The following is a 23,672-nucleotide window of genomic DNA, read 5'->3' as shown; positions in this document are numbered from 1 at the left end:
CCAGGCTAAGATCCTAATACACTGCGCCATGAAATCCAGACATGAACAATGCAATTAAGTACCTTTAAGGTAAATTGGATCTTCAGAGGTGATGATAAATCGTTGAAAACTTCTCACAATAAAGTGGAAGAGGGGCAGTCAACACACTGCCCTCCAGAAGTTACTGGACTACAACTTCCACCATCGCTGACAGTCGGCCATGTTGGCTTAGGCTGATGGGAGTTGTAGTCCAACACTTTCTGGAGGGCACCACGTTGTCTACCCTTGTAGTGGATCCTCAGAGCTGCAAGCCTGGCAAGTGGTGGCAGCTTCCATCGCATTGACAACAGCGGAAATTAACTTGGTTTCCTGTAGTCACTACAGAATTCCCCTACGCAAGGACGATATTAAAGGCAAAAAGTTTTCCTTCAAAATAAAAATGACTTGGGTGTATACGATTGCACATCATGTAGACAAAGTGGATAAAAATTTTGCTCCCTCTCTGTAATACTAGAGCCTGGGCTAGCCAATAAAGCTGAGTGTGTTGGATACTTTAGAGCAGATAAAGAAAGTACTTATTCACAGAGCGTAAACTATGGAATTTGCTCCCATAAAATGAATAATCAAATTAGGGGTTTAGGAGATTTCATGTGGATACTAGTTAGATCAGGGGTCAGCAACCTTCTTCAGCCGTGGGCCGGTCTGCTGTCCCTTAGAACATGTGGTGGGCCGGACTATTTTTTTGGGGGGGGGGGGAATTAAAGAATTCCTATGCCCCACAAATAACCCAAAGATGCATTTTAAATAAAAGGACACATTCCACTCATGTAAAAACACACTGATTCCTGGACCATCCTCAAGCTGCAATGATAAGGCGATTGGGCTGCATCCGGCCCCCGGGCCTTAGGTTGCCTACCCCTGAGTTAGATGCCTCTATTTTCAGGGTCAGAGAGAGCATGCTGGGAACAGGAGTAGGAGGAGATTACTACATTCAGGCCTTGCATGTAGGCTTCCCAAAGGTAGCTGGCTGGCTTGGCTAGATAGTCCTTTGTTCTAATCTAGAAGTGTCCTTCTGTTCTTATTTCCATAATGCTCACTATATGTTGTCCTGCCAGATCTTTACCTAATCTTCCCAAATACTCAGAAAAGACTTCCTCCCTCATGGGATAATCTGCATGAGTAACAAAGGAACATTCAGATCGTGCTCTATAAAAACAGTTTACTCAAAATTCACAGTTCATATACACATTGCTTAAATAAACATAAGAACTTCACAACCTTATCAAAACCTGTAAGAAACATTTCTCTTTTTTTTCCTTTCAAAGCTTTTAAGGTTACTATACTGGGCTACAGGTTATTCTGGAAGCAAATCATCTCCCAGTTCTTCATCAGCAAATTCATCTTCATCTATTTTTTTCCTCAGTGCAGTTTTTGGTCTCTCAGCCTGTGGTCCAAGTGGGTCAATATAGGAAGCATCTAAATTTAAAAAAAGAAGTAGAAACACATTTTTTACAAAGAAAAGCAACACAGTCTCTAACTTTTAATAATTGCATGAGAAAAAGGGTGCCTTCTGACAGTCAGTATTTTGTTTCAAAGGAAGCTATTAGAAACATCAGTTACCTATTTCTTTATTACCACTGCTTTCATAGGGCTCATATGTTCCTGGCAAAGCTTTCAATTTAGCACTCAGACGCTCCCCTTTATGCGTGATGCTACCAGGATCTGACAGAATGGAGAGAATATTAGACAAAATATTAGACCATAAAGGCACGTATGAGAGACCAAAGATTATGTGTTTCTGTTTGATATAAAACAAAAACAGTATTTAAAGAATTCCACAAATGGTTCAGATGTAACAATCTTGGGCTGCTAAATCAGTTTCCGATTTATTGGTTTAATCCTTGCTTACGATATGAAACCACAAGCAAATACCAATTCTTAAGTGTGAACTCAGAAATCCTTACAACCACCACTGTGAGTAGGTCTCGGTACTGATCACATCTTGAGTTGGACCACAGTTTTCCTGACTCAGTACCAGTTTTCCTGACTCAGTACTAGCTCTATCTTAACAAATTAAAGTAAATCAGGATTCTTAGTGTTATTTAGCTATCGCCTCCTTTCACATGTTCTACCCCATTCCCTGCAATTCTCCAATGCTCCATTGATCCACATCTCCCTCTCCACAGAGAGAATGCAGACAGCAGGACTAATAAATGGAATCACATTTTCTTTGCTTTCAGAAACCTTAAATATGGCAGCATATGAGCAGCACTTACCACCACCACCGCTGCCTTCTCTGCGTGCCCGGGCACTGCCATCTCTGCCAGACTTGACACGCTAGGGAGGAGAGGAAGAAAGAAACAGAAGTGCTCTTTAATATTATCACCAATCATTTCTGTTACTTTTAACATACAAGGTATACCTCGCACTTCTGCTGGATAGCGAGGCCATTTGGTGAGCATCATGACTGAGTGGGGATTTGTTGCAGGTTCAACACACTATATTTGTGTCTAAAAATGTAGTAGAAACACTGACAACTGGGAAACACTGGCCTTTGAACACTCCAATTGGAGAACAGCCTTTATCAAAGGTGTCATGGGCTTTGAAGACACTCAAACTCAGGACAAAAGGGAGAAACATACTAAGAGGAAGGCACGTTTGGCAAAACCTTCGCTGCGATCAACTCCCTCCTGAAAACCTATGTCCCCGCTGTGGAAGGATGTGTGGATCCAGAATTGGCTTCCACAGTCACTTACAGACTCACTGTTTAAACCATGTTTATGGAAGACAATCTTACTTGGCTACAAGTGATCACTGAAGAAGATTCGTGTGTAACGCTAATGCCAGTTTTTACTCTGTGTACTGGAATGAATTCTAAACTTCTCAGACCATCTTGGACCAAGACAGCTAAATATGCAAATAAACAAACCAAACACTCAGTCAACTGTACTTCCTCCCTGGCTTCCGACTCAGGGTCTGATGGGCTCCACATGCTGGAAAGCTTTCCAGTCCAACACTCTGGTGAAATGAATGAGAATCATACAAGAGCACCATCATCGTCTTGCGGTATCCCCATTGTTTCTGTGAAGCAAGTGGAAAAGAACTTCCCAGTGGAAAGCTTACCCTAAAGCTGAAGCCCTAGGCATATCTCAAGAAGGGCTACTGTGCTCATTTGGCCTGCAAGGCTATTCCATCCCAAGGTGGCATTGGGGAGGGCCACAGCTCTGTGGTAGGGCATCTTCTTTACATGCAGAAGGTTCCAAGTCCCCAACATCTCTGGGTAGGACTGGGAGAGACTCCTGCCTGAAACCCTGGAGAGTCACTGCCAGTCAGTGTAGACAATACTGAGCTGGATGGACCAATGGTCTGACTCAGTATTAGGCAGCTTCCTATATTCAAATTAATGTTGTTTCTTTGTCATCCATGTTTTGTCTCCTTGTGCCTACGTCACTAGATTTCTCCATTCTTGACTGCTGTATATTTAATGACTGGCAGCTATTAGATTTCTGATTACAGTGGTACCTCGGGTTAAGTACTTAATTCGTTCCGGAGGTCCGTTCTTAACCTGAAACTGTTCTTAACCTGAAGGACCACTTTAGCTAATGGGGCCTCCCACTGATGCCGCACAATTTCTGTTCTCATCCTGAAGCAAAGTTCTTAACCCGAGGTAATATTTCTGGGTTAGCGGAGTCTGTAACCTGAAGCGTATGTAAACCTAAAGCGTATGTAACCCGAGGTACCACTGTACCTATTACTTGTTTATGTCACTTATATCAAACCCCACCTCATAAATTATGTTCCAAGGATGGCTGCCAGAGTAGTAAGAAATAATAAAATCTTTTTTTAAAAAAGAAAATAATAAAGCATGAAAATTAAGACGACAAACTAAAACAGCATCAGTGAGATTGTTGGAATGGTTCAGGGGGAAATGAAGCAAGTATTGACCTCAGGCAAGGCAAGCATATCCTGGACAAGGGCCGCTTTGACAGGACTGAGGGCCACTTGGACAGGCAGGTAGGGCTGCCCACCTGTGGAGGACGTGACTTCATATGGTCATTGAAAGTTCAAAATGGGACTGCAAAGAAGAAGAGTTTGGATTTGATATCCCGCCTTTCACTCCCCTTCAGGAGTCTCAAAGCGGCTAACATTCTCCTTTCCCTTCCTCCCCCACAACAAACACTCTGTGAGGTGAGTGGGGCTGAGAGACTTCAGAGAAGTGTGACTGGCCCAAGGTCACCCAGCAGCTGCATGTGGAGGAGCGGAGACACGAACCCAGTTTCCCAGATTACGAGACTACCGCTCTTAACCACTACACCACACTGGCTCACTCAAGGAACAATCAGAAGTGTACTTAAGAGTGTGCTCCAATTACATCAGCGATTACGTGAACTTTTCCATGCCTGATGTCCTCTACAGCAGTGTTTCCCAACCTTTCCCTAACCATGTCCCTCTGCCAATCTCGTTTCCTTCCTGTGCCCCCCCCCTTGGACGTAGCCTGGGTGGCAGCTGCCCCCCAAATAAGTAAAAACCAACACAAATCTGAGGTTCTAACAAAAGTCCTGGCTACGCCTATGCCTCCCCCCATCCTACCAGTAGAAAGGTAGCTATTTAAATGTTTTGTTTGCAAATAGAACATGTTTTATATATAATTTTTATAATTTATACAAAATACAATTACATAAAATGATAGGACCATAATGAAATATTGTTGAAGCAGAAAAGCAGAATCATAGAAGCTGGAAGAGACCCCAAGGGTCATCTTTCTAGTGCAACCCCCTGCAATGTAGGAAACTCAGCTAAATCATCAATGACAGAGTTGATATTTCAGGTCCTAACACTCTACTATTTATGAAGGATTTATTCACTGAACACAGTCATCACTGAACACAGCAGCCACCAAGTGATGAACATACATATGTGAATCAACTTTATTCCTAAGCAAAACCAAGAAATCAGTAAGATTGCGCTTCTAGTTGCCAAGTACATTTACTTCTAGATATAATAAAAATTGCAGTGAAGTGGACTTGGCATGTTGTCACTGAACGGCATAATTAAAACACGATGTTAAAAGTTGCACGTAATAAAAATCTTGAACCTAACAATGCTCGCATAGACTTGGAAGGTTCAGCAAAGGGATTTCAATAAAATCTATGCTATTTTAGATCAGGTTCATATAAAACAGATGATGAAAAATGCCTTATATTACAGTTGGAAGGTTCAGCTGAAAAAATAGTGAAGATATTCTTCAACAGCACTTCAAGAAAACGTCTGCATATTAAAATCTTGTAAATCCAAAATTATTTTATTATTGCAAACTTGTAGGGAACACATTAAAAAAATTGCCACCCTCCAGGTTTTATGTTTCTAATATACTTGGCACTGAATTTAAAAACATTAATTTATTTGTTGGAAAGTGTAAATTCTAAAATGAAAACCGTTAAATATTTATTGGGAAAGTGCACTTTCTTGGAATGAGGAAGGCGGTAAGATTTTTTCCCCAGCTGCATAAATTTTATAATCGCTAATTTTGCTCAAGAAGCACTTTTGAATGTCACGACTGATTGGGATTTTAATTATAAATCCCACTTTTCACAATATGGATTTTGTCAATTGTGCAAAAATCAACATTTGAATTTGCAATCAACAGGTGCATGGATCCAAGGTTAACCTTTAATTGCTAGCTTGAAAAACAAATCTCACCCCAGCGCCAGTGCATATTTTGCAAACCCCTTTTTTTAAAAAAAAAAGATGTGTGGGTATGCATTCATCTAAAATCACAGAATATGTGGTGTTTAAAAAGCTGTTCCTCAGCAACTTCTTGTAAAGAAACTGCTAGGTCAGCTTGATGTAGGAAGCATAAAAACAGGCAGGAAAATTTTCTTTGGCTGTAAGGTCTCTTAGGTCATGAACTTGTAGACAGATGGAAATACCTTTGACTAAATACATGAACAAGTCTACAGAATTTGTGCAGGTGCACAGACTATTAAGTGAATGTTCTCAACTGAAACTATCATACTAAAGCAACAGTTCTGAATGTATGATCCATGCTCTCGTAGAATGGCATTAGCAGTATCCAAGAGATGCAGTGGAAGCTCTTTCTTAGTCCTTCCAAGTATTGTAGTTGCTAGGTACTGCGCAGCAGGGCGGTGTGAGGTACTGCCAAGAGACTTTACAGCCAAAGCCTACACCTAGTGGGCAAGATCCTTTCGCTGTTTATCAATAACCTGTGCATGGCTTATTATTTTCAGGGCCGTACCTCCCTCCCCTTCAACAAGTAGTACCAGTGGCGTAGCGTGGGGGGTGTAGGGGGGGCCGGCCGCACCGGGCGCAACATCTGGGGGGGGGGCGCTCGCACTTGCAGCTCTCTGCCCCTACCTGGCTTACTCACTCTCTCTCACTGCAGTGCTGGCTGTGCGAATCCGATCCGAGCCACTGGGTCGCCGCCCACTGTGGAGGGGAGGGTGCCAGGCGTGCGGTGCGGTGCGGAGAGAGAGCGAGGGACTATCTGGGGGAGGGACAGTGCAGCGGGGGCGCAAATTACTTGCCTTGCCCCGGTTGCTGACAACCCACGCTACGCCACTGAGTAGAACTTAAGACTGAAAATACAGACACAAAACAAAACGTGAAATCTGCAGAAACACAACAACAGCTCGTAAAATAAAACACACAGAAAAAAATAGCTACAAAATATTCTGGGAGGCCTAGGCGAATAAAAAGGAAAGGAATCAAACTTTTTGTCAGGTGAGGTACTCTGGGGGAGGGCATTCCATTATGAAAACCTGCAGCAATGCATTTTCCCTGAAGATTGATCAGCCACTCAGAAAAACGAAACAAACAAACAAAAAGTCAGTTTAACTAGTTTTGCATGTGAATTGATCTGAGTTTCCAATGGTTGAGAGGCAGGGACTCGCCCAAGTGAGTTTAATGGCAAGTGGGGATTTGAACCCTGGCTTCCCAAGTCCTGGTTTGACACTCTAACCACTGCACCACCCCAGCTCTCATATTAAGTATTGCCATTCCTGGCACACTGCATATTGGCTGGTCCTTTTTGTATGCAACTGTTATGGGAGTGGACAATGGGTGACTTATGACAGATGCAGATCAGTTTGTGTCACAACACAGATGCTGGTGGGCTTATTTTTAATTCCAAAGTATGTTTCTACTGAGCATAGATAGATCACTGATCACAGCCTCAGATAGTCCAGCAAGCTCAGTAAGATATAGACAATAACTCTGTTCTAAATATTATATTAAGAATTGTATTTGAAGTGAAATTTCGGTTTGACGGTCCTAGACAGACTAATTAAATCACAAACCTCTAAAAGTTTATATTTTACCACCCGCTTCTTAATTTGCATTGAGGACAGAAAACAGCTGCTTGTTCAGAAGCATAAAAAGTAGCTTTAGAAAGCAAGATACCAAGATTTCCGCAGGTCTTGTGAGCAACATTTGCAATAAATCAGCCGCACCTCAGCTCCTTATACAAATTGCAATTTAAGAGAACATTCTTTACAGATTTTTGAGAAACAGTGAGATTTAGTTGTTTAAGTGACCCAACATACCTGTTCCCTTATTTCTTTCAGTTTTTCCACTCTCTTAAGCTTTGTTGCATACTCTTGGATTTCTTTCAAGCCCATGTCTGTGCAGAGTCGGACCAAAAAGCGTAAACCTAGTGGTATAAAAGTCATACCATTAGTTGCCATTATTGGACTTAAAAGCAGCTGAAAAAATAAGCAGAGCACACAGCCTAGCAACAATGACCGCAATCCAACTGCAATTAAGCCCAGTGATTTCAACGGATCAAGTAGTTTTACTGTGTTGAATTGTGACGACTGTATTTATTGAGTGGCAATATGATTTAGCAAACATGACAGAGGTGTAGTAAAAAAGAGCTATTTTTCTGCTCCAGTGTCTAGTAATGAAGCTGTGAAAAGAAATACATTTAAATAAAAACAAGATGGTATTTTGTAAAAATACCTTCCTATATGGAGAATGGTAATACGATAATAAGTTACAGGCCCATAGTTAGCTATGGAGGTGGGCAGAAGCCCATGGTGGCAGTTGTAACCCAAAGAAAACAACAAGACAGTCTAATATGTTGAAAAGTAATTTATTAGATCAGTTTTTTAAAAAATTAATGGGCTAACCATGTTAGTTTGTGGTAGCAAAAGCGACAACAAGCCTTGTGACACCTTAGAATTGAACATATTTATTCTAGCATAAGCTTTTGTGGCCAGAGTCCATTTCATCAGATGCATGAAAAATCTGCACAGAATTTTCCAGTGTGTTTGAACTCACTGATTAGATGAGTTGATGGGATGATGGGAGCAAGCAATGGCTAGAATGCTACTTACAATGCTGAACACTGAGGAAGGAGCATTGAATATATCTAAGGGGGCCAGTGCCAATGGCTCTTTATAGGCAGAATACTGAACATCTTTAATGAGCATACTGAAAGTTGGTTGTTCATAAATTGAATTTACTTACTGTTCATACATGTTAGGAATATCAGCACCTGTTGATCTGCACAAGCCATTTGTTGAAGTCCCATGTGTGTATCCCACCAATGCCATCTGCACTATGCATGCAATGCACTACACTACAGAGAAGCCCTATATCCAATGATTTTTATGCAAATGGGACTTCCAGATTTCAACATGAGAGATCCAGAAAAGATCCTTTCTCCACATCTTTCCTATTTACCCCAAAGCAGGAAATTCTCAGATGGAGAGGCTCCCTCTGTTTGAAGAGCACTGGGAAGCCTGCTCGTGCAGGAGCTATGCGCTAACCACAGAGCCATATGAGGGCATGACTGGTGGCTGTAGGTTTATTTTGAGAAGCAACATAGATGGCACTGACCTGCCACAAATGGATCATGATTATCACTGTGTTAAGGCAAGTATTGATACTTTGCACATGGGTAGCCAACATGGTGCCCTCCAGTTGTTGTATGTAGACGAAGACTGCATATACACCATGCGTTTCAAACATATCCCTCCCCTCATCCAAAGATTCCTGGGTACTGTAGCTTGTTAAGGTCACTGGGAATTGTAGCTTTGTTAGGAGTAAACTACCATTTCCAAGATCCTTCTTTTGGAGAGGGGGGCAGCGCTTTAAATGTATGCTGTGTACACAGTCTTCAGCTCCCTAGTCAGTAGGTCAGAGATGACGGGAGTTGAAATCCACAGCATCTGGAGGCCATGCTATTGGCTCCCCTTGCCTTAAGACTATCCAATATAAAAAGTGTGCTTAGGATAAAAGGTGCATCATATAAAACCACTTACATTCCGCGTTTTCAGGAAACTTTCTGTGAATCGCCTTGTAGGTATCAAGAGCTTTTTGGTAGTTACCTGTTAGTAATATAAAACACACAGAGACACTACACCATGAGACAGGGCCAAAACTAGGTTTTCTGTCACCCGGGCCAAAGACATTTTGTAGTCATTTTAGGTTCTGTGTAAGGTGAAGAAATGCTTTTTGCGAGTCTAAAGTAGAAAGTGCCCTTCCATTACATTCCTAATGCAGCTGGGCTGACCAGAGCTTGCCAGGGAACTGTCTCTGGCAGGAAAAATGCTCACACACCCCTTACTTTCCTGTGTGTATATCATGTATAGACTGTAAAATGACTCAACCAAAGCTATTTAAACACATTCAAAGTTCTGAAGGGATCACGGAATCGTACAGCTGGAAGGGACCCGAAGGATCATCTAGTCCAACTGATTCTCTTCCTCAGCTTCCCGCCCCCCCCCCCTCCAAAATTTATTTCTCACACAGTAGCAAACCCACAGGCCATCCTATCTTCTTCATTGGGGAGAGCCACGCAGCTTCTCCAGATTTTCCAACTCTCCTTCTCCCTGCATCACATTGTAAATAAGCCTTCTTCAGGACGGAGCTTGTGGCTGCTGTTCACTTTTTCATGTTTCTCTCCGTCTGCAGCCCAGACATGCTAGGAGGCTGGGAGCCTCAATGGCGTCCCTCTGGAGGCTTCACCCAGGGCAGAAACCCTGGCTAGACTCATCTGCCCCCAGCTACAGCTCTGCATGAGAAACAGAGGTTCTCCAGCATCCCTTAGCTTGGGCAAGGGGTGGACTGGCTTGCAGGGCTGAGGGAGAATCTAATTCTTTCCCATCACAGTGTTCCCCAACTTTAAAAAAGCAGATTTAGGGGAGCACAACCAGTTTGCCTGCGCTGGGCTCTGAGCCGAGAGGGCTCTGCAGGGGTGCCACAACAATGACAAACAATGGAAGATGAGAAATGGGGATTTTGGCACTGCTAAAATTTTAAAGGCCAGAGTCTGTCACTGCTTAAAACTGTCTGCTCTGCCAAAGCTGCTCTGCCAAAGCTGCAGAATGGGAAAATGTGGGTACCCGTCTTCCTCATCCTCTGCAGTTAAGAGTAGCTCTGGAAGGACAATTTATTTCAGGAAACGGTATGGGGAGGGAAAGGGTTAAACACCACAGCATTGCAACTCGAATCCATATCCTACCCCTATCATGGCTGATTTTAACTAAAGAAAAATATGCCAAGAGATCAAAGATTTCCTACATCTCAACTGCATTTTGGTCACATCAGAATTCAAGATGTTAGATAGTCAAACATGTCATTTTTATTGTTACCCATTTGTAAAAAAATAATACAAGAATGCTGTCCCTCCCCATTACAGGGTTAGTATTATTCAGGCAACAGGGTCCTTGACAGTACCACAGCTATTGAGGAAAGACCAAACCCACTGTCCTGAAAACATGTGGAAAATGAGATCACAGGTTATATACAACCAAGTCGTCCCATTAGCACAAGGACTTGCAGCTGTGCAACGGGACATCCTCTCCTGCTTCCTCTTCCTGTTTGCGCCCCCTATCTGCTCTGGAGGGTTGGAAAACCCCCTCACAAAAATGTATTGGCGGTGCGCAGGGAGAGGAAATCCCTTTGCACGGGCTGAAGTCCTTGCATTAAAGGGTCAACTTTGCTGAATACAACCCCTGATGTTTAATAATCTACTTTACAAATAGTCCAAACATTATAGCACGCTCTTTAAGCATTCAAATGCAAAATAAAAACACATAATGAAACCAGTTAGTTATTAAGGCTGCAATCGTATACATATTTATCAGGGAGTAAGTCCCATTGAGTTAGGGACGCGGGTGGCGCTCTGGGTAAAACCTCAGCGCCTAGGACTTGCCGATCGTCAGGTTGGCAGTTCGAATCCCCGTGGCGGGGTGCGCTCCTGTTGCTCGGTCCCAGCGCCTGCCAACCTAGCAGTTCGAAAGCACCCCCGGGTGCAAGTAGATAAATAGGGACCACTTACTAGCAGGAAGGTAAACGGCATTCCGTGTGCTGCGCTGGCTCGCCAGATGCAGCTTCGTCACGCTGGCCACGTGACCCGGAAGTGTCTCCGGACAGCACTGGCCCCCAGCCTCTTAAGTGAGATGGGCGCACAACCCTAGAGTCGGACATGACTGGCCCGTATGGGCAGGGGTACCTTTACCTTTACCTAAGTCCCATTGAACTTATCTCTGAGTAAATGTGCGTAAGATCAGGATGGAAAAAAGACCCTCCCGATTGCCTGCAATGGTTAAACACTGTGAAACAGTGAGATCAAAGTGATGATCAAAGTCAGCATGAGATACGAAAGGAGACTTACCACTTCTTCTGAAGCAGCTTGCAACCATCAATTGCCACTTCACCTGAGTTGGTCTGCAGGTAAATATCCCAAAGTGTTACTCATAAAATGTTTCAATGTTTTTAAGATATAATTATTTTTCTACATGGTTTTTTTTGGGGGGGGGTATTGTTTTGCTATTTAGTTGTTTAGTTTGCTGCCTTGAGCTCCCTTGGGAAGAGTGGCAAGATATTAATTAAATAAATGCATCTTTGCTCTAAACATCAAGGGTATAAAGGAAATTATTCACCAAGTGAATTTTTACCCAAATGAATCCTTGCTTGGATTCCAGCATGAGGGCGAAATGTGGTATTCATTGGGATTAAGTTACCGTGCCAGTTTTTAATCTGGCAAGGACGTTGTTGAAGATTGTACAGTATGCTTAGTAGATGGAGCCCAACATTTTTTTCTTTTCACATATAAGATATTGTCCCAGCCAATGTTAAGCACACTGAAGTTCAACTATTTCAGCTGGTGAGAATTAAACGCATTTACAGGAATTTTAAAAAATAAAATAAGGAGGCTGCTGCAGGCTAAGTTAGAACGTTGATCAAGGTAGCTCAATATTGGTTTATGTATGAGCTGCAGCAAATCCCAGGCCCAATAGCTTTTTTATATCTAGTATATTGTCCTCACTAAACATTTCTTGATTTAAAATTATCAAAGCAATTAATTTGTTTTTGGGAGGGTGGGTATGAGAGATACTGGGGAGGGGACATGATGGCTGAAGCATCTCTGTAGCTCTCTGTGATTCCTGTTGCTGTTCTTACGTCGCTTGCAGCAAACACTGGAAATAAATCTAAACTTTCTCATATAGCAAACATCTTTGGGTAGGCTAGGATTGTTAAAGGATGTTGCCTCCTGTTTCTTATGAATGCAGTCCTAGGAAAAAAGTCATCCAGAGTAATCAAACCTTCTGATCACATGAAGACCACCTAAGTAGATGCATTTGCTCAGTGCCTGATTTCGGCTTAAGCTGAAGTCTTAGAATTCCTTCCTTTAAAACTCCAAACAAATTACTCCATAATTTACATGTAGCATAATACATAAATATATATCAATGTGCTCCCCCCCTGTGTCCAATATAAGTGTACTGCAGAAAGTCCCCTTACAAATGATACTGGTCTAAACACTCAACAACAACAACAAAAATAACAACATCATGAATGGTTGCTTACTGAATAAGTGCTGCTCTTTCAAAGTAGTGAATGGCTTTTTCACAAAATTGTGTGTCAATGTAATAGGCTCCAAGCCATTCAATGACCTCAATGTTTGAAGGGAAATACCGATAGGACTGACAAAATAAAGAAGGTGGAAGAAATACAACATTAGTGATAAACAACATATTTATTCTGCTTTCGGAATATCTTACTCATTTATGTGTTTAATCCTCCAGATGCTGAAAACATGTAATTTATGAATGAGAGCAGTGTGCTAATACACTAACTAATCCCTAAAGAAAATGTGGCAGGTTTTGCAAATAGCAAAAAGACATTTTAGAAAACTTTGCTGAGGTAGGTTTCTGCATGTCCTATTTTCAAACATTTTTATTTTGTGAAACTAAAGATACACTCCACAAAGTACCTTCGTTTTCTTATATAATTTATTTTTTCATTTACATTACAATTTTGAAAAAAGCTGTATTCAGGACAGGTTTCCTGCCAATCTGTTGGAGGAGTGTATTTTATATTTTGAAAGGTAAAAATGGCAATTGAAAAATATTTTTAGTTGTCTTGACTTAAAAAACAACAACAATAAGCTACATCTACAGTGCAATCCTATGCACTTCCACATGGTAAAAACATCCCAGTATGCTCTATGGAGTTACTCCCCTAGTGTGTTTAGGACTGCTGCCCTAAAAGCTAAAATATCAGATCAAATCCATTCTTGTTATGATTTTTTAAAAAAATAATACAGAACGTGCTGCTCCTTGTGCAAGCAAAAAACAACAACATAGCTATAGGCCGCTGCCAGGAGGAAGAACAGAATGAGAATGGTGATTCAAAGGGCCACTGTGTGGTTAAAAGAAAGAAGGAAGCTTTTAGGGAAATACAGAAGTTTTATTTGATGCTGCAGTAGGAAAGTTTTAGTTGATGCTACAGCTAAAAGCAAGGAATTAAAAAGAGAGCCATTATTTGAATATTGCAGCTCATAGGAAACTATATCTAATTCTCTTTCATTCATATATATGTATCCAAAAAAATACAGTCAAACCTCAGTTCTTCAACAGCTCATTTTGGCTCCCGGATGCCAAAAACCCGGAAGTAAATCCTCCAGTTTTTCAGAACCCGAACGTCCAACGCAGCTTCCGCTTGAGTGCAAGAAGCTCTTGCAAACAATCGAAAGCTGCGCCTTGGTTGTTAAATGTTTTGGAAGTCAAACAGTCTTCTGGAACGAATTATGTTCGACAACTGAAGTTTGACTGTATTGTGCAAACAGAAAGATATTTCTCCTTCTGAATTACATCCCCGACAAAGTTCTCTGATTTTCCCATACCACTGAAGCCCCCTGTACCCCACCCTAGACATTTACAGAGGGGACTGTAGCAAGTTGGGAGAGGGAAGTTGTAAGAGCTCTGCTATTTATTGTTCTCTGACTCCAACCCAGAGGGTTGGATTAGTCATATTGGGACCTATGCCGTATGTATACTTGAATGTGACCATCAAACTAGATTCAACACTTACATAGCTACTACTTTATATAAAAATGTCTACTATACACAATTTCCTTTTCAAAGCATCAGTTTAAGCTAGCATGCGTTCCTTTGCATTGTATGCCTACTGCAGAAGGCAAAAGCACATACCTCGTAGTAATATTGAAAAGCCTGAGACTTATCTCCTTCACTGTCATAGAGTTCTCCAAGCTTTGCTAATGCGTGTGAGTCCGTTGGAACAACACTGATGAGTTGCATAAGCCACTCAATGGCCTGATTAGGATCCTCCATTAATTCATATCTGAAGTACCACCAGTTAAGGAACTTCTCGCTGTGAGTCTGACGCATGGGAATTTAACTGCAATCTTCAGGTAATCATACACTTTACTATTATTTATTTATAAATTCTGTATCCCGCCCTTCCTTCAAAAAGATCTTTATTACATTATAAAGACACACAGAGGATTTAGTGTGTAATATGATTGATTCTATAATTGTTGAAAAGATACATGCTTGCTATTTGGAAGAGAACCTGGGCACTGTTTCGAAGGATAGCGTGAAGCTTCAGAAAAGAATCCAATGACTCATCTAACCTGTTCAGCTTTTTATATGTTAAACCTAAAAACAAAGGTCATCGAAATGGGAAGATTCAAATCTCATTGACTCATAAGATGAAGAAGCAGAAATTTAAGAACATGTTTATTATGGAAAATGAAATAAGGGAGCAATCCTATGTACAAGAAGCTGGTGTAAAGGCACATTAGTTAAACAACAATACATAAACATTAAAAAAGAAGGGGTACCTCTCGTGTCCCCTCACCCCAGTTAAAAGCACAACAATATGTCAGTGTTGAAAGAGATAAGAAAACTTGCTCAGACAGAAACTCTGTCTCAGCATCGGTGTGGACAGCAGATTCTAAAGAGAGACAATTACAATTATATCACACACTACTATTTCGTTAGTTAATACAGCTTTAATCAGAAGGATATAATAAAGCTCAAAAGTAGTCCCTCAATCCCTTCTAGAAAGGATACATATAATAACCAGAATGTCAAGCACAAAATTTATCATAGAGTATATTAGACTTACCAATGTTGTAAAGCGCTTCAGTGCACGAAGAATCATTTCTTAGAGATTCCTTATAGAACTCTGCTGCCTTCTCATAGTCTCCATTTGCAAAGATCGTATTTCCTTTATTTGTGAGAGCAGATGGGTTGTATCTATCAGAATTTACTGCTAAATCTGCATAGTGGCTTGCCTGTGTAAATTCATTTTCCTGAATTAAACACAATACAAATTAAGCAGTTGCCATTTTGCATCCTCAATACTTTGCTGGCACAAGCAGTAGATTGATCAAATTAGAGATGGGAGAGATTCTGTTTCTGAAATTTCATTAAAAATGTATCATTGAATTCCATTTACTATTAAATCTGGGAAACAAGCTTAACATCAGCATTCCAAATATCCTTCTATCCTATAGCAGTGGCGTAGTGTGTGCAGGGGGGGCCGGCCGCACCGGGTGCAACATCTGGGGGGGGGGGCGCGCTCGCACTCGCAGCTCTCTGCCCCTACCTGGCTCCACGGGTTAGGGGGCGCAAATTACTTGCCTTGCCCCGGGTGCTGACAACCCACGCTACGCCACTGTCCTATAGCAAATTTTGGGAAAGGGACTTTAATAGTTTTTCTCTTCCTTTATGTCTCAGGGCTCTTGATGTCAATAACCAAATCTAGGAAATCCAGACAAAGAGCTATTATTCAGGGTATATGCTCCAATCCAGCATCCATGGGCAATGTCCTAAACTACACAAGCCACCCAAGAGGTGACGTGTTGTCTGCATTATCATTTCTTAGGGTGGGTTGTGGGAAGTGGCGGAGCTAGGGGCTTTGGCACCTGGAGCGGGGGGGGGCGTGGCATGTCACCTGCAAGAGCGTCCCAATGGAGGTGCTGCTCGTGCGCAAGTGCCACAATGGGGGCAGCGGTTGCCCATGCAAGAGCATCCCAATGGGGGCGCCCGCGGCGATGTCACCCCCTTCAGGGATGGAACTGTCCCCCTGCCCCTCTTCCTGCACCACTGGATGTGAGAGAGGGGAAAAGCAGGCGCTGGCTCGTGTCTTGTCCTCTACTGCTCTTATCATACACAATTAGTCTGATGAGCTTCAACAATGCACTGATCACATCTCAGGCAGGCAGGCAATATTAAAATAATATTCTCTGCCTTTTCCATTTCCAGTCTACTTCTGGCATCTGAAGAGGTCTGTCATGTCATGACAACTGTCCTAACACCACAGTGCACTTTAAAGATCACAATGAACTCATTATTCTTTTTTGTTTTTACAGAGAGGTCTATGGCACTGCGACAGGTTTGTCATGGACATTTGTGGGCTGCATTAAGTGAAATCAAGATTCTACTGAAGTTCTTGATGAGTTTTTATTCAGTTAATGCAGACCGAGCTTCTCAAAATGGGCAGTGTTGGTATTAGAATAATATATCCAAGTGTTAGAACATTAAGAGTTGTATCCAATGAATGTATTCTATAAACACAAGGGCTTCTACCTTCACAATGGAACTTCCTTCCTCTCCTCTCTTGCAGTAAATCTGTTCTGGGGTTTTCCCCAAATTTCCAGAGCAGAAGGGGGTTTTTTGAGTGAGGGAATGGAGGAAAGAAAGTCCCATTGCACAAGCAGAATTAGGGCGACTTTGTTGGATGCAACCATAAGAAACAATTAAAATGAAGCTGAGTTGCCAGTTTTAACATTCTAATTCAAATAAATGTGTTCAACAATTATCTTCGAAACCACACTAATTGAATTTAAGACAAAATATATTAAATCCAAAGGGGCCACATGCTCTCAGACTTGGATTAAGTAAATTAACTGAAATACACCCACCACGCATTCACTCACCAAGAAGTAAAGAAACGAAAGGTTCGTTGCAGCTGCACTTTTAACTCTGCTATCTTTTTTTTCGAACATCTTTAAAGTCTCCACAGCCTAGAAGCAAGTAATAATAAAGTGACTCACGTTGTTAAACCATTCAAACAAACTGGGGCCGATGCACTTTTTCTGTAGTGAGAAGCAATGCAAAATAAACACTTAGGCTAGGATATAGTGTCTATCTGTCAGTGTAACATCATAAATCATGATAGTATGTGTCATGTTTAAGATCACAGAATAAAATACATTTGATAGCAATCAGAAACTCATTAATACTCAAGATGCTCCAATAAAATCAAAAGCGACTTTTCCCCAAGTAAATGCATTTAGAAGCCTATATACTACAGTCAAGCCCTGTTTCCTGAAGTTCAGTGGAAGAAGAGGCAAGGAACAGATTTCTGAGTAAACGTGCATAACTATGCACTGGAAATTTTACGTCCCAGAGTGATCTGAGGAAAGCCATGTAAGTTCAGTAGCTATAAAACAGATCTACTGTATGTCTCAAGATAAGGAGCACTGAGATCTTTAACAATGAATAGCTTTAGGCATTATTGCATTTTTATTTTATGCTGTTTTAACCAAATCAAATCAAATCTTTATTATTATGGTCAATGACCAGTCTTAAGAAACCAGGATAAGTACATTTTTATTCTGGATTCACACTATTATTTTTCAACCCTGAATCATATTTTTAATAAATAAATTTGTAGACATCACTGAATCATTAATTTAAAACAAATTAATTTGTTGTATGCATTTTGTATTACAAATGCAAGGTTCTTGAAGTGTTTTGTTTTCAAAATAATTACTGGATTTTGATGACGCCAGCTCATGGCTGCATTTTTGGCACCCTGATCCTAAGTGGGGGAATTTGTGGGCAGCAGCAACAGAGAATGTCACTACAGTGTGGATGTAACTAGGGACGTCAGATAATTCTGATAGAAATGGGAGTGAAAATTGTTGATGTTTGCTTATTCGTATCTGAAAAAGAAATCAATTCTGCACATATGATCAGTATTTGCTGCTGTTGTTTTTTGTCCGCAAATAATATGTCATTGATCACTTCTTTTCCAATTGCATTGTGATTCCTTTGTGCTGAAATGAATAGCGTGGAATAACATAATGATTAGGTAATTAATTATGTAAAATTCTGCCACAGCAGACAGACATATAATGCTGTTCTTGCAGGTGCTTAATTTTGCTAAATTTAACAAGAACCGAGAGCTGTGCATACCAGCTTTGCAGTGCTTTTAGAGCACATCTCTACTTTAAAAAAAAACAAAAACAAGCAGCCCAACAATAACTCTTTTCCTTCCTCCTCAGCAAAGTTTCCTCTACTTTCTACTATGTGGAGAAAGAATATAGTACTATTGGATTTGGATTTACACTAGGCACAAGTATTCTTAACAAAGTGCTTTGTTTTTAAACATTTAGAACTTAAATTATGTTGGCGCATGGAGAAGGAATTAAAATAAATGCAATTCATTGCTTTTTAAAAGCAGGTTCCAAAATTTGCTGAAAAAATATAGATCATAATCATATCAGCCACCACCAAAATGCGAAATTGCTTTGGAAAGTTATACTTCTTTCAGTTTCAGTTTGACTCATTTTTCCCCTACAATATAAAAATACTTGTTACAATTCACCAGGCTCCATTTTCTCCTACACAGAAGTTTATGGAGCACAGAAATTCAGTTACTTACTATAAAGTGAATGTACCTTAAAGCAGCAAGCCAAGAATTTAAGTATATTTTAGGTTTACAGTTTCCAGCACAAAGTGCATTACTGTCTTAATTTATGAGGTGCAAAAGAGGGCATATGCAAAACACATGGGGCTAGCTCAAGTTTATTGCTCCCCAGCAAACCACTTAGGAAGTCCATACTTCTACTATAGCAGAACATTTTTCTCATTACAATGAATTATCTAAAGAAACCATTAATTTCAGAGGTGCGGGGGGAAAGCATTTCAGATGTGCGTGACTTACGCTTAGGTTTTATGGAAGCTCTCAACCATGGGTTTTTGTTTATCGCTAAGAATATCTGGCTATAATCCTAAACACACCTATCCAAATCAATTCTGTTATAGTCACAAGACTTGTGTCCAAGTAATGGGAATAGGGACTTGAGTATAAAACTGTTATTGAAACATTTTAGGTAATCATAACAAGTCAGTATAGTAAGTATAGTGCAAGAGTTAGCATACTAAGTAAAGTCCAATCATCAATAAGTCACTCTCTCCATCTAAATTTCTCAATAAGATGCAAGAACATGGGAAATTGAGCAAAACAGCCATATACTGAGATAGACCATTGGTCCATTTAGATCAGTATTATCTACCCAAGTCAGAAACAGCTCTCCAGGGGTTGAGACAGAGACTTTACCCAGTTCTACCTGGAAATGCCAGTGATTTCTGCCTGCTCCACCACTTAGCTACAGACCTTCCCTTCTAAATAACAGATTATCTTGCAAAGTGAATGCTGCTTGCTAGAAATACTATCCATTTATTATATTTTATTTCAAACTGGTTGATACCAGGGCTTACCCCTGATCAGTAATCATCGTTTTCCTTCCATTGCCCTCATCTGGACGTAATTCTAAGCTAGAGTGTAGCACTAACCCATTATTATGTCGGAATACAGCCAGTAGTGTCATGAAAAGTATTTTCCTACAGATGTTCTTGATTTATAGGAAAAACTGTGTTTACCCATAGCAAAATAAAAATGTGTTATAATTTGCTGTACTTGTCATTTTTCTATACAGAGGTGTTAAAATTATTAATAAGTATTGTGTTAAACAACCCTGAAGCTAAGTGGAGGTTGCTTTTTATTCTACACCTCCCCTCATTTTTACTGACAATAATTAAACAGCCATGTCAGAAATAATTTGAAAGGCAACGCTGGGCAGTGAAGCCAAGCCATCAAAGGGCAGTTTTTGCATGGTTTCTTCACCTCTGGTGCTCAAGTGGCTTCCTGAAAACCTCCCCGAAGATATAATTTCTCTCAGGATAAGAAAATGGGAAAGCACCAATAATGAGCAAATGAACTACAGCATGAGTTGTAGAAGATACACACCTAGATTGCTACCAATAAAGCGACAGAACTAAAACAATGCAGCTACAGTAAAACTATGGCAATGCATATGGAACCTTGCCTAACCAAGGACCTGAATTTAATAAGAATTAATAGCGGAAGGAGGATGCGTACAGAGTCTGCGGCAGAAGCACGCTCACAGTGCTTTGTTTCAGACTTATGTTTTAGAAGTGCAGCACAGCCTTTCTCGCAGATGGAGCCCAGATGAAACCACTTCTGTGTGTGTACAGCACAAGATGGCTGTGCAGAGTGCTGATTGGTTGGAAGCCAGTGACATCAGTAGTCCACCTTCCTTCCCCTCCCTGAAGCAGTTTTTCAAATTTAAAAACAGATTCAGCTCTTTCTATGGGTATGGCTATGGCTGTACATTTTATTATTATAAAGTAAATAAATAATAAATGTACATGCAACACTTTTTTTTTTTTTAGTTTTGAGCTATTTTAAAGGACATTTGCCAGAATCTACATCTCCATCATGAGCTGCCATACGTCCAGATTTTCTCGGACATTTAACCACTTTTCGTCCAGATGCTGTTTCCAACGGCCGAATCCCGGCTATGTCCTGGAAATTCTGGATGTATGGCAACCCTAATAAACATGACTGCTGAATCAACATTCAGTTCCCTGGACAGTTAATGCCATATTTAGGTGGGGAAAGCTGGACTTGAGCTGCAGGAGAAGAGAATGCAAGAGACAATACATCTTTACCCAGTCATTAAGTGCTGCAAATTATTTGAAAGACTGACAAACTACACTAAACCTATGCAAATTTCATCTTGTAATAGGTATTGGTATAGTACCTACCTCTTCATACTTACAGTACCAAACAAAATGGGAGAGATAGTACAAAAGAAGGAAAGGAATAATTAAAAGAAAAGGAAAAGTAACATTTTGATAAACTTTGAGATAAGCTGAGCTGAACACCAATAAATTAAATGTATGAGTGGAAGAGACACATTTAGGACAGACACATTACACAAACCAATCCTATCAAGAGTTAGCATTTGGGTTGAAGGACCAGTCAAATATAGCCAGTTGATTTGCCCACTATCTTAGTGTCAACCACAGTATTCCTATAATATCAGTGTGTAGCTGGCACACTTTTTATTTAATTATGGTATCACTTGGTAACAAGGGCAAGAGTGAGTGCAGCTTGCCCTGGACCTTGCAGTAGTTAAGAGGCAAGCTTAGTAAGGTAAAGGGACCCCTGACCATTAGGTCCAGTCGTGGCCGACTCTGGGGTTGCGGCGTTCATCTCGCTCTATAGGCCGAGGGAGCCGGCGTACAGCTTCCGGGTCATGTGGCCAGCATGACTAAGCCGCTTCTGGCGAACCAGAGCAGCGCACGGAAACGCCGTTTACCTTCCCGCCGGAGCGGTATCTATTTATCTACCTGCACTTTGACGTGCTTTTGAACTGCTAGGTTGGCAGGAGCAGGGACCGAGCAACAGGAGCTCACCCCGTTGCGGGGATTTGAACTGCCGACCTTCTGATCGGCAAGTCCTAGCCTCTGTGGTTTAACCCACAGCGCCAAGGAGCACAGCAAAAATTTTCCCACTGGCTACCTGGAATAACTGCAAGGATCCGAGTTACAAGAACGGAGATTCTGACTAAACATCAGGAAGAACCTTCTGACAGTAAGAGCTGTTTGACTATGGAACAGACTCCCATGAGAGGTGGTGGATTCTTCTTCCTGGGAGGTTTTTAAGCAGAGGTTGGATGGGCACCTGTCATGTGTGAGATTCCTGCATTGCAGGAGGCTGGCCTAGATGACCCTAGGGATCCCTTCTAACTACAATCCTATGATTCTATGATCTCCAAGAAAGCAAGCAGTGATTGGTGGCAAATGCCACTGCTTAGAACACAGATTGTCAGGATGGCTGGGGTAGTCAGACATTTGAAGCCTAATCTGCATTACAGGGTGGTTGTAAGGATAAAATAAGGGGAAAGCTATGTACACTATCATACCTGATTAAAGTCCTTTTGCCTCAAATATGTAATTGCTTTATTGATTTCCAGGTCATTGGCTAACTCCACATACTGAGAAGCTTTTACCATTTCTACACACCTGGAGCAGAATAAAAAAAACAGAGAAATTATTGGTTGCAGTGAGCCTCTCTAAGTCAAGAAAGCAACTGTACAGTTTTTGCCAAGCATCAGTTACAGGCGAATCCAATATATTGGTTTTAGGATCCAAACAAACTACGTGCTTGTTTACAGTTGCAAACAGGCAACAGGGGCTTATTATACACTTGGTGGTCTATTAACAGGCTAATGCACTGAGCCTATCCTGGCAAGTGAAAAATTCCACAGGCCTGACTTATAGCAGCCCTGTATGGTGGCTCAGTATTATTGCTATTGCAATATTACTATACTTCAGACTGAGACTGAAAGCTGCTTGCCAAAGGCCAATGAGGACGTTTATGGCTGTGGTGTGATTTGAACCAGGGATTTCCTAGCTCACAGCTCTCATTCTGAGCCACTACCTATAGTACCACTTCTCAGATTAGGATTTACACTCTGGAGGTCTGACAGGCAAGTATACTATGAATTAACTGTGACTTGTTTCATTGTAACCCTAGGGAGAAAAAAATGTGGTTGCTGAATTAAGATCTTAACATTTAAACCTTTAGGAATTGCCACATTTTAAAATGATGAACTGTAATACAAGAAAACAATGAACAGGGTGGTGATACAATGATTACTGCAATCGTCACAAGATAATATCACCAAGATAATATCATCTGTAAACAAACAATAAACATCCACATAATCGGCAAAAGTAGTTTCTTTCCCAAATCAGTTTTATCTTAAACAATAGCGAACACAGTAAATAAAGAGTTCACTTGTAATATCACAAGTTACAAGTGAATTATTTATTTACTGTGTTCCCTATTGTTTAAGATAAAACTGATTTGGGAAAGACACTTTTGCCATTTTTATGGACATTTATTGTTTGTTTACAGATAGATGCTTTGGTGAAATGTAATACAAGCGGAAAATGGTATACATAGCTTGGGCCAAACTACTACAGGCTGTAGTTGGTGAACCACTGACTAATATGTGAGTTTTCTGAGATAAGTGATCTGAGAAAGGCAACTCAGCTGAAAAAAATGCCACCTACCAATCATAGCCTACAGCAAATGATGTTTCAATCGCTGGAGCAATTAGTTTAGCAGCTGTCATGATATACTTTTCTGCTGTAGCTTTCCTTTAAAGAACAAGAAATTATTTCAAACAAGTATCACAAACATATAGAAGCAGAACACAACACCAAGAGTCTTGCGGCACCTTAAAAACTAATGGATATATTATGGCATAAGCATTTGTGAACTACACAGAGCACTTCATCCGATGC

General features: G+C 40.9%; 1 protein-coding gene and 1 long non-coding RNA gene across 2 annotated transcripts in view; one reads left to right on the top strand and one right to left on the bottom strand.

Moving 5' to 3' along the window:
* Window positions 1–1,181: 1,181 nt before the first annotated feature.
* The window catches only part of IFT88 (intraflagellar transport 88), a 35,287-nt gene continuing 12,796 nt past the window's right edge, over window positions 1,182–23,672 (bottom strand). Inside the window, exons 15-27 of the mRNA XM_083436335.1 lie at window positions 23,439–23,525; window positions 22,283–22,382; window positions 17,198–17,284; window positions 15,382–15,568; window positions 14,801–14,909; window positions 14,442–14,592; window positions 12,817–12,932; window positions 11,621–11,673; window positions 9,264–9,329; window positions 7,542–7,648; window positions 2,256–2,316; window positions 1,600–1,701; window positions 1,182–1,455 (exon numbers count right to left, since the gene is read on the bottom strand). Of these exons, the coding sequence (XP_083292461.1) occupies window positions 1,334–1,455; window positions 1,600–1,701; window positions 2,256–2,316; window positions 7,542–7,648; window positions 9,264–9,329; window positions 11,621–11,673; window positions 12,817–12,932; window positions 14,442–14,592; window positions 14,801–14,909; window positions 15,382–15,568; window positions 17,198–17,284; window positions 22,283–22,382; window positions 23,439–23,525 (1,348 nt within the window). The 3' untranslated portion in view covers window positions 1,182–1,333. The remainder of the gene's footprint in view (window positions 1,456–1,599; window positions 1,702–2,255; window positions 2,317–7,541; window positions 7,649–9,263; window positions 9,330–11,620; window positions 11,674–12,816; window positions 12,933–14,441; window positions 14,593–14,800; window positions 14,910–15,381; window positions 15,569–17,197; window positions 17,285–22,282; window positions 22,383–23,438; window positions 23,526–23,672) is intronic.
* Window positions 17,291–22,051, top strand: LOC310675895. Its single transcript, XR_014510292.1, has 2 exons — window positions 17,291–21,505; window positions 21,850–22,051. It is a non-coding gene; the product is annotated as an uncharacterized lncRNA (long non-coding RNA).

The sequence above is a fragment of the Podarcis tiliguerta genome, assembly GCF_965153285.1.
Source record: "Podarcis tiliguerta genome assembly, chromosome: 4".
NCBI classification, from domain to species: domain Eukaryota; kingdom Metazoa; phylum Chordata; class Lepidosauria; order Squamata; family Lacertidae; genus Podarcis; species Podarcis tiliguerta.
Note: the sequence above shows the minus strand (reverse complement) of the source record. Positions and strands in the feature narration are given on the sequence as shown.